We start from the raw sequence: 12,971 nt of genomic DNA, 5'->3' as shown, positions 1-12,971 counted from the left end.
CGGCTCTCACAAGAGCACCGGCTCTCACAACATCATCGGCTCTCACAAGAGCACCGGCTCTCACAAGAGCACCGGCTCTCACAACATCATCGGCTCTCACAAGAGCACCGGCTCTCACAAGAGCACCGGCTCTCACAAGAGCACCGGCTCTCACAAGAGCACCGGCTCTCACAAGAGCACCGGCTCTCACAAGAGCACCGGCTCTTACAACATCATCGGCTCTGGGCTCTCGGGGCCACGCCGCTGGCTGGCCCTGGTCGCTCCTGAGAAGGACAGCGATCCAGGGGAGTCCCAGGGCCTATCTAGCCGGTCTTCTTGCTTCGCTGGTTAAGGCTGAACACTGAACACCGAGCTCTCCGGCTCACCGCCTCGTATAGCAACTCCCCCACTGAGGGATGGGCCCGTGGGGGATCACAGCGCCCCCCCAGGCTCAACGGTGCGGACGTGGATGCAAGTGCCTCTCGGTGTACGGGCAAAACCACGCCCAGTGTGTTTGTTTGCCCTCCGTAACACCTCTACACAGAGGTAGTCAACAACATCTACCACGACCTCCTGTAGACCAGGCGAGGCGGTCAACATCTCCTAGCCACTGTGGTGTCAGTGATTGAACCCATGACCTCCTGTAGACCAGGCGAGGCGGTCAACATCTCCTAGCCACTGTGGTGTCAGTGATTGAACCCATGACCTCCTGTAGACCAGGCGAGGCAGTCAACATCTCCTAGCCACTATGGTGTCAGAGATTGAACCCACGACCTCCTGTAGACCAGGCGAGGCAGTCAACATCTCCTAGCCACTATGGTGTCAGTGATTGAACCCACGACCTCCTGTAGACCAGGCGAGGCAGTCAACATCTCCTAGCCACTGTGGTGTCAGTGATTGAACCCATGACCTCCTGTAGACCAGGCGAGGCAGTCAACATCTCCTAGCCACTATGGTGTCAGTGATTGAACCCACGACCTCCTGTAGACCAGGCGAGGCAGTCAACATCTCCTAGCCACTGTGGTGTCAGTGATTGAACCCATGACCTCCTGTAGACCAGGCGAGGCGGTCAACATCTCCTAGCCACTATGGTGTCAGTGATTGAACCCACGACCTCCTGTAGACCAGGCGAGGCAGTCAACATCTCCTAGCCACTATGGTGTCAGTGATTGACCCACGACCTCCTGTAGACCAGGCGAGGCAGTCAACATCTGCTAGCCACTATGGTGTCAGTGATTGAACCCACGACCTCCTGTAGACCAGGCGAGGCAGTCAACATCTCCCCTAGCCACTGTGGTGTCAGTGATTGAACCCATGACCTCCTGTTGACGGAGCCGAGGTAGTCAACATCTCCCTCAGCCACCAGTGGCTACAGGCACACAGGGACACAGCGAGGAGGGGACTTCGCGATGGAACTTTATTTTTATTTTCGAACAAAAACAAACGGGGATCACCGGAGCGGGCTCCACGTCTCGACACGCCGGCAGGAGGATGAGGTGGTGGTGGTGAAGGTGGTGGTGAAGGTGGTGGTGAAGGTGGTGGTGAAGGTGGTGGTGAAGGTGGTGGTGAAGGTGGTGGTGAAGGTGGTGGTGAAGGTGGTGGTGAAGGTGGTGGTGAAGGTGGTGGAGGAGATGGGTTGGTGGTGGAGGAGATGGGTTGGTGGTGGAGGAGATGGGTTGGTGGTGGTGGAGATGGGTTGGTGGTGGAGATGGGTTGGTGGTGGTGGTGGAGATGGGTTGGTGGTGGTGGTGGTGGTGGAGATGGTGGTGGAGATGGGTTGGTGGTGGAGGGGTTGGTGGTGGTGGAGGTGATGGTGAAGAGGGTGGTGAAGAGGGTGGTGGAGAGGGTGGTGGAGATGGTGGTGGAGATGGTGGTGGAGATGGTGGTGGAGATGGTGGTGGAGATGGTGGTGGAGATGGTGGTGGAGATGGTGGTGGAGGTGATGGTGAAGATGGTGGTGGAGGTGATGGTGAAGATGGTGGTGGAGATGGGTTGGTGGTGGAGGTGATGGAGATGATGGTGAAGAGGGTGGTGGAGAGGGTGGTGGAGATGGTGGTGGAGATGGTGGTGGAGGTGATGGTGAAGATGGGTTGGTGGTGGAGGTAATGGAGATGATGGTGAAGATGGTGGTGGAGGTGGAGGAATCTGAGAATAAAATAACGTGGACATCCGATTGGGAAAAAAACTCCTCAACGCTCCGCGGAGGAGGTGGAGGAGGTGACAGAGGAGGAGGGGGTGGGGGGGGGGAGGTTTAAAAGCCGGGGGGGTGAGGGGTGAGGGGTGAGGGGTCAAGGAGACGGGGGAGGAGGGAGCAGAGGGAGTGGAGGCGATGGAGGGCTGGGCACGTCCAGGGAGGGAAGCCACAGGTCAGAGTCTGGGGGGGGGGGGAGAGACAGTGACAGACAGTGAGACACACACAGTGACACTGACACAGACAGTGAGACACACACAGTGACACTGACACAGACAGTGAGACACACACAGTGGACACTGACACAGACAGTGAGACACACACAGTGACACTGACACAGACAGTGAGACACACACAGTGACACTGACACAGACAGTGACACACACACAGTGACACACACACACACAGAGACAGACAGTGACACACACCCACCCCTTCTCCCCACCCACCCACCACCCCACACCACCCCACCCCACCCACACCACCCCCCCCCCACCCCCCCACCACACACCACCCCCCCACCCACCACCAACACCACCCACCACACACCACCCACCCACCCACACACACCACCAACCCCACCCACCCACCCATCCACCCCTTCTCCCCACCCATCCACACCTTCTCCCCACCCATCCACACCACCCACCCACACCAACACCACCACCACCACCACCACTTCTCCCCACCCACACCACCCACCCCTTCTCCCCACCCACCCACCAACACTACCCACCACCCCACCCCCCCCACCCACCCACACCAACACCACCAACACTACCCACCACCCCACCCCCCCCACCCACCCACCCCCCCCACCCACACACCCCACCCACCCCACCCACCAACACTACCACCCACAACCACACCCCACCCACACACCCCACCCACCCACACACCCACACTACCACCCACACACCAACACTACCACCCACAACCACAACCACACACCCCACCCACCCCACCCACCCACACACCCCACCCACACACCCACACACCCCACCCACACACCCCACCCACACACCCCACCCACCCACACCACACCCACACTACCACACACCCACACTACCACACACACCAACACTACCACACACCCCACCCACCCACCCACACACCCCACCCACCCACACACCCCACCCACCCACACACCCCACCCACCCACCAACACTACCACCCACCCACACACCACACACCCCCACCCACCCACACACCCCACCCACACACCCCACCCACCCACACCACCCACCCCACCCACCCCACACACCCCACCCACACACCCCACCCACCCACCACCCACACACCACACACCCCACCCACCACACACCCCACCCACACACCACACACCCCACCCACACACCCCACCCACACACCCCACCCACCCACCACACACCCCACCCACCCACCACACACCCCACCCACCCACCACACACCCCACCCACCCACCCACCACACACCCCACCCACCCACCACACACCCCACCCACCCACCACACACCCCACCCACCCACCACACACCCCACCCACCCACCACACACCCCACCCACCCACACACCACACCCACCCACCCACCCCACCCACCCACACACCAACACTACCACCCACAACCACAACCACACACCCCACCCACCCACACCACCCACACACCACACACCCCACCCACCCACACACCAACACTACCACCCACAACCACACACCCCACCCACCCCCCCCTTCTCCCCACCCACCCCACCCACCGCACACCACCAACAACCACACACCCCACCCCCCCCTTCTCCCCACCCACCCATCTTCTCCCCGCGCTACGTCTCAGACTCACCGAACCAGCGATCGCCAAGGCAGAAGGAGTCGGAGGTGGAGTCGGAGGTGGAGTCGGAGGTGGAGTAGAAGGTGGAGTAGAAGGTGGAGTAGGAGGTGGTGGCGGTGCGGTCCGCCCGGTGGCTGTCACTGTTGTTGTGGCGGTTGTTGTTGTGGTTGTTGTTGTTGTGCCGGTTGTTGCCGTGAGCGGCCTGAGTAATCCCCGCCGGCTTGCCCAGCCCGGAGAGACAAAGGCGGCCGAGGGAATGCTCCTCAGGCACTCCCAGCCAGCAGTCGTCGTCTGGGGAGAGAGAGGGGAGAGAGAGGGGTCAGGGTAGACCTGGGGGAGATGTTGACTACCTCGCCTGGTACGCAGGAGGTCGTGGGTTCGATCCTAGACCCTGAGAGATGTTGACAACCTCGCCTGGTACGCAGGAGGTCGTGGGTTCGATCCTAGACCCTGAGAGATGTTGACTACCTCGCCTGGTACGCAGGAGGTCGTGTGTTCGATTCGTGAGTCAGACAAGGTAGACGTGGGGGAGATGTTGACTACCTCGCCTGGTACGCAGGAGGTCGTGGGTTCGATTCGTGACCCAGACAGGGTAGGCGTGGGGGAGATGTTGACTACCTCACCTGGTCTACTGGTGGTGTGCGAGTGTGTGTGTGTGTGTGAGAGGAGCTCACAAATCCTTGAAAGATCTGGACAAAGTCCCATCAGTGAGCTCCTCCGGCAGGCAAGGCTGCGTTGGCTGGGTCATGTAGCCCGCATGCCCAGCCACCGCATGCCTCAACAGCTTTTGTTCGGCCGGATCGAGGGGGCTAAACGGGCGCGGCACGGGCTAGAGAAGAGATGGAGTGATGGGTGGGTGGGTGTGTGAGTGAGTGAGTGAGTGTGCGAGTGGGTGAGTGGGTGGGTGTGTAAGTGAGTGAGTGGGTGACTGGGTGAGTGTGTGAGTGGGTGGGTAACTGGGTGAGTGAGTGGGTGAGTGACATGGGCTAGAGAAGAGATGTGGTACAGGAGGACGTGGAGCTGAGTGGACTTGCCGATGACTGGTACCAGCGGTGTCAAGATCGGCCTCTGTGGAGGAGGCTCGTGAAGGACGCTACTGGGCAGTTGGAGGCAGTCGCCCTCCAACAACAACGGAGGGCGGAGGAGCGACGCTCACAACAACGAGCGGAGCGCCGGGTGGCTAAAGCACAGCAAGTTGGCACAGTAGGGGGCACAGGTGATGGTGCATCAGCCAGTCATCTCGGTCATCTCGGTCAGTCGACCCGTGGCACCTGCTGGGTCTGCCCCGTGACCTCCTCCTCATGCACCTAGCCTGGCACAGCAGTACAACCCATGGCACCTGCTGGGTCTGCCCCGTGACCTCCTCCTCATGCACCTAGCCTGGCACAGCAGTACAACCCATGGCACCTGCTGGGTCTGCCCCGTGACCTCCTCCTCATGCACCTAGCCTGGCACAGCAGTCAACCCATGGCACCTGCTGGGTCTGTCACGTGACCTCCTCCTCATGCACCTAGCCTGGCACAGCAGTCAACCCATGGCACCTGCTGGGTCTGTCACGTGACCTCCTCCTGCCAGCGGGCGTTCGACACTTCACGTGGCAGCCTCAAGGTGCACTTGGCCTGGCACAAGCGTCGTGGTGACGTCACCGCCACTTAGTGGCGAATGGCGGTTGTTGTTGTTGGGTGAGTGAGCGGGTGAGCATGTGGGCGAGCGTGTGGGCGAGCGTGTGGGCGAGCATGTGGGTGAGCGAGTGTGTGTGGGTGAGCGAGTGGGCGAGCATGTGAGTGAGCGAGTGAGCGTGTGGGCGAGCGTGTGGGTGAGCGAGTGGGCGAGCATGTGGGTGAGCGAGTGTGTGTGGGTGAGCGAGTGGGCGAGCATGTGGGTGAGCGAGTGAGCGAGTGGGCGAGCGTGTGGGTGAGCGAGTGAGCGTGTGGGCGAGCGTGTGGGCGAGCGTGCGGGTGAGCGAGTGAGCGTGCGGGCGAGCGTGTGGGTGAGCGAGTGAGCGTGTGGGCGAGCGTGTGGGCGAGCGTGTGGGTGAGCGAGTGAGCGTGCGGGCGAGCGTGTGGGTGAGCGTGCGGGCGAGCGTGCGGGTGAGCGTGTGGGTGAGCGTGTGGGTGAGCGTGTGGGTGAGCGTGTGGGCGAGCGTGTGGGTGAGCGTGTGGGCGAGCGTGTGGGTGAGCGTGTGGGTGAGCGTGTGGGTGAGCGTGTGGGTGAGCGTGTGGGTGAGCGTGTGGGCGAGTGTGTGTGGGTGAGCGTGTGGGTGAGCGTGTGGGTGAGCGTGTGGGCGAGCGTGTGGGCGAGTGTGTGGGCGAGCGTGTGGGCGAGCGTGTGTGGGTGAGCGTGTGGGCGAGCGTGTGGGCGAGTGTGTGTGGGTGAGCGTGTGGGTGAGCGTGTGGGCGAGCGTGCGGGCGAGCGTGCGGGCGAGCGTGCGGGCGAGCGTGCGGGCGAGCGTGTGTGGGCGAGCGTGTGGGCGAGCGTGTGGGCGAGTGTGTGTGGGTGAGCGTGTGGGTGAGCGTGTGGGCGAGCGTGCGGGCGAGCGTGCGGGCGAGCGTGCGGGCGAGCGTGCGGGCGAGCGTGCGGGCGAGCGTGCGGGCGAGCGTGCGGGCGAGCGTGCGGGCGAGCGTGCGGGCGAGCGTGCGGGCGAGCGTGCGGGCGAGCGTGTGGGCGAGCGTGTGGGCGAGCGAGCGGGCGAGCGTGTGGGCGAGCGTGTGGGCGAGCGAGCGGGCGTGTGGGTGAGCGTGTGGGTGAGCGTGTGGGCGAGCGTGCGGGCGAGCGTGCGGGCGAGCGTGCGGGCGAGCGTGCGGGCGAGCGTGCGGGCGAGCGTGTGGGCGAGCGTGTGGGCGAGCGAGCGGGGCGTGTGGGTGAGCGTGTGGGTGAGCGTGTGGGCGAGCGTGTGGGCGAGCGGGCGTGTGGGTGAGCGTGTGGGCGAGCGTGCTCACCAAGAGGGCTCCAGGCTAACATTGTTTCTATGTCGGGGAAATCCTTCTCAGCAAGTTCCACTGGAGGTGGTGGCTCCACACGGGGCTGGAAGAGTCACACAGAGAGACAGACACAGAGAGTCACAGAGAGACACAGAGAGAGACACAGAGAGAGACACAGAGAGAGACACAGAGAGAGACACAGAGAGAGACACAGAGAGAGACACAGAGAGAGACACAGAGAGAGACACAGAGAGAGACACAGAGAGAGACACAGAGAGAGACACAGAGAGAGACACAGAGAGAGACACAGAGAGAGACACAGAGAGAGACACAGAGAGAGACACAGAGAGAGACACAGAGAGAGACACAGAGAGAGACACAGAGAGAGACACAGAGAGAGACACAGAGAGAGACACAGAGAGAGACACAGAGAGAGACACAGAGAGAGACACAGAGAGACACAGAGAGACACAGAGAGAGACACAGAGAGAGACACAGAGAGAGACACAGAGAGAGACACAGAGAGAGACACAGAGAGAGACACAGAGAGAGACACAGAGAGAGACACAGAGAGAGACACAGAGAGAGACACAGAGAGACACAGAGAGAGACACAGAGAGAGACACAGAGAGAGTCACACAGAGAGAGACACACACAGAGAGAGACACACAGAGAGAGAGACACACAGAGAGAGAGACACAGTCACAGAGAGACACAGACACACCGTCACAGAGAGACAGAGTGAGACACAGAGAGACAGAGTGAGACACAGAGAGAGTCACAGAGAGAGTCACAGAGAGAGTCACAGAGAGACACAGACACACAGAGAGACAGAGTGAGACAGAGAGTGACTCTGTGGCTCACGATCATCCTCATCAATTCCTCCCCCATCATCATCAAATCACCACATCATCATCACCACCACATCACCATCACCACCACATCACCATCACCATCACCACATCACCGCCACCATCCCCACCATATCATCGCCACCACCACATCATCGCCACCATCGCCATCAGCCACCATCACCACCACCACCACATCATCACCACCACCGCCACCATCACCACCACCACCACATCACCACCACATCGCCATCATCGCCACCATCACCACCACCACCACCACATCATCACCATCATCGCCACCATCACCACCACCACCACATCATCGCCACCACCACCACCACCACCACCACCGCCATCGCCACTACCACCACCACCACCACCATCATCACCACAATCACCACCACCACCATCACCACAATCACCACCACCACCATCACCACCTCACCTTTGCTTGCGATGCCGACCCTCCGTCAACCGCCCCGGTGACTGCCGTCACCATCTTGCCGATGATGGCCCCACCACCACCACCACCGCAACCACCACCACCACCGCCACCACCGCCGTCACCACCACCATCTCCGTGGGCCTTGCCGCTGCCGACGGAGACTTTGCCGGGAGCGGCGTCTTTCCGGTTGGCGTCCACCAGGGCTCGGCGATTCACCGGGCCGGCCGAAGCGGGGCAGCAGTTGCTGTTCACAGACAGCCCTGAGACACACGCAGAGACACGCAGAGACACGCAGAGACACGCACGCAGAGAGACAGAGACACACACGTAGAGAGACGCACATGTAGAGACACGCACGCAGAGACACGCGCACAGACACACACACACACACACAGAGACACACGCAGAGACACACACGCAGAGACACACACGCAGAGACACACACACACACACAGAGACACACGCAGAGACACACACGCAGACACACACACACACACACACGCAGACACACACGCAGGCAGAGAGACACACAGGCAGAGAGACACACAGGCAGACACACACACAGAGACACACACGCAGAGACAGAGACACACACGCAGGCACACACACAGAGAGACACACACGCAGAGACACAGAGAGAGACACATGCAGACAGAGACACACATAGACACACACACACACTTAGACACACACACACACACGCACAGACACACACACTTAGACACACACACACACTTAGACACACGCACAGACACACACACTTAGACACACACACACTTAGACACACACACACAGACACACACACACACACAGAGACACACACACAGAGACACACACACACACAGAGACACACACACACAGAGACACACACACACAGAGACACACACACAGACAAACAACAACAACAACCGCCATACGACTGACCGACCGGCTGATGCACCCACTCACCTGTCGCCCTGTGCCCAACGGAGACTCTCGCTTTGCCGGTGAGCGGCAGGTCGAGGTTTTCACATTCCTGCTTCACCAGCAGACGCAGAGCTGGTAGCGGTCTCCGTAGCCTTCGCGAAGACATCCTCCTCACCACCAACAACTCCTCACCACCACCACCTCCTCCTCAACACCAACAACTCCTCACCACCACCAACAACTCCTCCTCAACACCAACAACTCACCACCAACAACACCAACTCCTCACCACCACCAACACCAACTCCTCCTCACCACCAACAACTCCTCCTCACCACCAACTCCTCCTCACCACCACCAACTCCTCACCACCAACAACTCCTCACCAACAACTCCTCACCACCAACAACTCCTCACCACCAACAACTCCTCACCAACAACTCCTCACCACCAACAACTCCTCACCACCAACAACTCCTCACCACCACCAACTCCTCACCACCACCAACTCCTCACCACCACCAACTCCTCCTCACCACCAACTCCTCCTCACCACCACCAACTCCTCACCACCAACAACTCCTCACCAACAACTCCTCACCACCAACAACTCCTCACCACCAACAACTCCTCACCAACAACTCCTCACCACCAACAACTCCTCACCACCAACAACTCCTCACCACCACCAACTCCTCACCACCACCAACTCCTCACCACCACCAACTCCTCCTCACCACCAACTCCTCCTCACCACCACCAACTCCTCACCACCAACAACTCCTCACCACCAACAACTCCTCACCACCAACAACTCCTCACCACCACCAACTCCTCACCACCACCAACTCCTCACCACCACCAACTCCTCACCACCAACAACTCCTCACCACCACCAACTCCTCACCACCAACAACTCCTCACCACCACCAACAACTCCTCACCACCACCAACTCCTCACCACCAACAACTCCTCACCACCACCAACTCCTCACCACCACCAACTCCTCACCACCAACAACTCCTCACCACCAACAACTCCTCACCACCACCAACTCCTCACCACCAACAACTCCTCACCACCACCAACAACTCCTCACCACCACCAACTCCTCACCACCAACAACTCCTCACCACCACCAACTCCTCACCACCACCAACTCCTCACCACCACCAACTCCTCACCACCAACAACTCCTCACCACCAACAACTCCTCACCACCAACAACTCCTCACCACCAACAACTCCTCACCACCAACAACTCCTCACCACCAACAACTCCTCACCACCAACAACTCCTCACCACCAACAACTCCTCACCACCAACAACTCCTCACCACCAACAACTCCTCACCACCAACAACTCCTCACCACCAACAACTCCTCACCACCAACAACTCCTCACCACCAACAACTCCTCACCACCAACAACTCCTCACCACCAACAACTCCTCACCACCACCAACTCCTCACCACCACCAACTCCTCACCACCACCAACTCCTCCTCACCACCAACTCCTCCTCACCACCAACTCCTCACCACCAACTCCTCCTCACCACCAACTCCTCCTCACCACCAACTCCTCACCACCAACTCCTCACCACCACCAACTCCTCCTCACCACCAACTCCTCACCACCAACTCCTCACCACCAACTCCTCACCACCACCAACTCCTCACCACCACCAACTCCTCACCACCAACAACTCCTCACCACCAACAACTCCTCACCACCAACAACTCCTCACCACCACCAACTCCTCCTCACCACCAACAACTCCTCACCACCACCAACTCCTTCTCTCTGTCTCGTCCGGTCTCTCTCTCTCTCTCTTTCTCCGACTCGCTTTCTAACATTCAAAACGAGAGAGACAGAGAGGGGCAGAATGATACTTAATATATGGTAGTGTAGTAGTGTATAGTGTAGTGTATAGTAGTGTAGTGTATAGTAGTGTATATAGTAGTGGTAGTGTATAGTGTAGTAGTGTATAGTGTATAGTAGTGGTAGTGTATAGTGTAGTGTATAGTGTATAGTAGTGTACAGTGTAGTAGTGTACTAGTGTAGTAGTGTACTAGTGTATAGTGTACTAGTGTAGAGTGTACTAGTGTATAGTGTAGTAGTGTATAGTGTAGTAGTGTATAGTGTAGTAGTGTATAGTGTAGTAGTGTATAGTGTAGTAGTGTATAGCGTATAGTGTAGTAGTGTAGTAGTGTATAGTGTAGTAGTGTAGTGTAGTGTATAGTGTAGTAGTGTATAGTGTAGTAGTGTATAGTGTAGTAGTGTATAGTGTAGTAGTGTATAGTGTAGTAGTGTATAGTGTAGTAGTGTATAGTGTAGTAGTGTATAGTGTAGTAGTGTATAGTGTAGTAGTGTATAGTGTAGTAGTGTATAGTGTAGTAGTGTATAGTGTAGTAGTGTATAGTGTAGTAGTGTATAGTGTAGTAGTGTAGAGTGTAGTAGTGTATAGTGTAGTAGTGTGTAGTGTAGTAGTGTATAGTGTAGTAGTGTATAGTGTAGTAGTGTATAGTGTAGTAGTGTATAGTGTAGTAGTGTATAGTGTAGTAGTGTGTAGTGTAGTAGTGTATAGTGTAGTAGTGTATAGTGTAGTGTATAGTGTAGTAGTGTATAGTGTAGTAGTGTATAGTGTAGTAGTGTAGTGTATAGTGTAGTGTATAGTGTAGTGTATAGTGTAGTAGTGTACAGTGTATAGTGTAGTAGTGTATAGTGTAGTAGTGTATAGTGTAGTAGTGTATAGTGTAGTAGTGTATAGTGTAGTAGTGTATAGTGTAGTAGTGTATAGTGTAGTAGTGTATAGTGTAGTAGTGTATAGTGTAGTAGTGTATAGTGTAGTAGTGTACAGTGTATAGTGTAGTAGTGTACAGTGTATAGTGTAGTAGTGTACAGTGTATAGTGTAGTAGTGTATAGTGTAGTAGTGTATAGTGTATAGTAGTGTATAGTAGTGTAGTGTGTAGTAGTGTATAGTAGTGTAGTGTGTAGTAGTGTAGTGTGTAGTAGTGTGTAGTAGTGTGTAGTAGTGTAGTGTGTAGTAGTGTATAATAGTGTAGCGTATAGGTAGTGTAGCCTATAGTGTATCGTAGTGTATAGTAGTGTAGTGTATAGTGTAGTATAAATAGTAGTATATCTATTAGTACGTACTATATATTGTATTCTATATATACCAGTGTACATATATAAAGTGGTACATTAAAGTAGTAAACCCGACAGCCAAATGATGAACTTTGAAAATCAATATTTGCTACAAAACGCTTAACAATTTTTTTTAACGCCTGCTCGCGCGCGTTACATTCCGTAGCGCGCATAGGCGAACCGACCAATGGGGCGCCGCCTTGCAACCGCCGCGCGGCCAATCGCCGCCGCCGACACTAACCCGCGCGGCTTATGCGGTCTACGAAATTCGACGCGATGTTATTGCAATGGAGAAAAAACATTTACGAAACATTTTTCCAAGTTGTTGTTTGTTTCTTTGTCGAGCTCTACACGTCAATTGCGACGTAAAATGAGGAGGAAAAATGAAGAAAAGAAACCTTGTCGCTTGTTGTTTCACGATCGGCGCGAAAGTTTTCTTTGCAGCGGCTAAGGCGGTTAAACTGCCACCGGCCGATTTAAACGAAGCAATGGAGCCCTCTGATTGGTCGAGACGGTCATCGCCCCTCCCCCTCACCGCGTCATACTCAGACTCCACCCACTTTAGGCTCCACCCCCTTTAGGCTCCACCCACCTCAGACTCCACGAAGCACGGAGCCCTCTGATTGGTCGAGACGGTCACCGCCCCTCCCCCACCACCGCGTCATACTCAGACTCCACCCACTTTAGGCTCCACCCACCTCAGACTCCACGAAGCACGGA

At 57.0% G+C, this 12,971-nt stretch overlaps 1 protein-coding gene across 1 annotated transcript; it reads right to left on the bottom strand.

Moving 5' to 3' along the window:
• Positions 1-1,393: 1,393 nt before the first annotated feature.
• On the bottom strand, positions 1,394-9,312 carry LOC144954528 (uncharacterized). The gene is made up of 5 exons (XM_078885000.1): positions 9,142-9,312; positions 8,194-8,453; positions 6,913-6,997; positions 3,986-4,264; positions 1,394-2,353 (listed from the first exon to the last, which is right to left on the bottom strand). Exons 1-5 carry the CDS (start codon positions 9,263-9,265, stop codon positions 2,268-2,270), a joined length of 834 nt encoding a protein of 277 aa, XP_078741126.1. The 5' UTR covers positions 9,266-9,312; the 3' UTR covers positions 1,394-2,267.
• Positions 9,313-12,971: the final 3,659 nt, after the last annotated feature.

The sequence above is a fragment of the Lampetra fluviatilis genome, unplaced genomic scaffold (genome assembly GCF_964198595.1).
Source record: "Lampetra fluviatilis unplaced genomic scaffold, kcLamFluv1.1 SCAFFOLD_147, whole genome shotgun sequence".
Lineage (NCBI taxonomy): Eukaryota > Metazoa > Chordata > Hyperoartia > Petromyzontiformes > Petromyzontidae > Lampetra > Lampetra fluviatilis.
The sequence above is the reverse complement of the archived record's forward strand: the minus strand, read 5'-3'. Positions and strand labels throughout refer to the sequence as shown.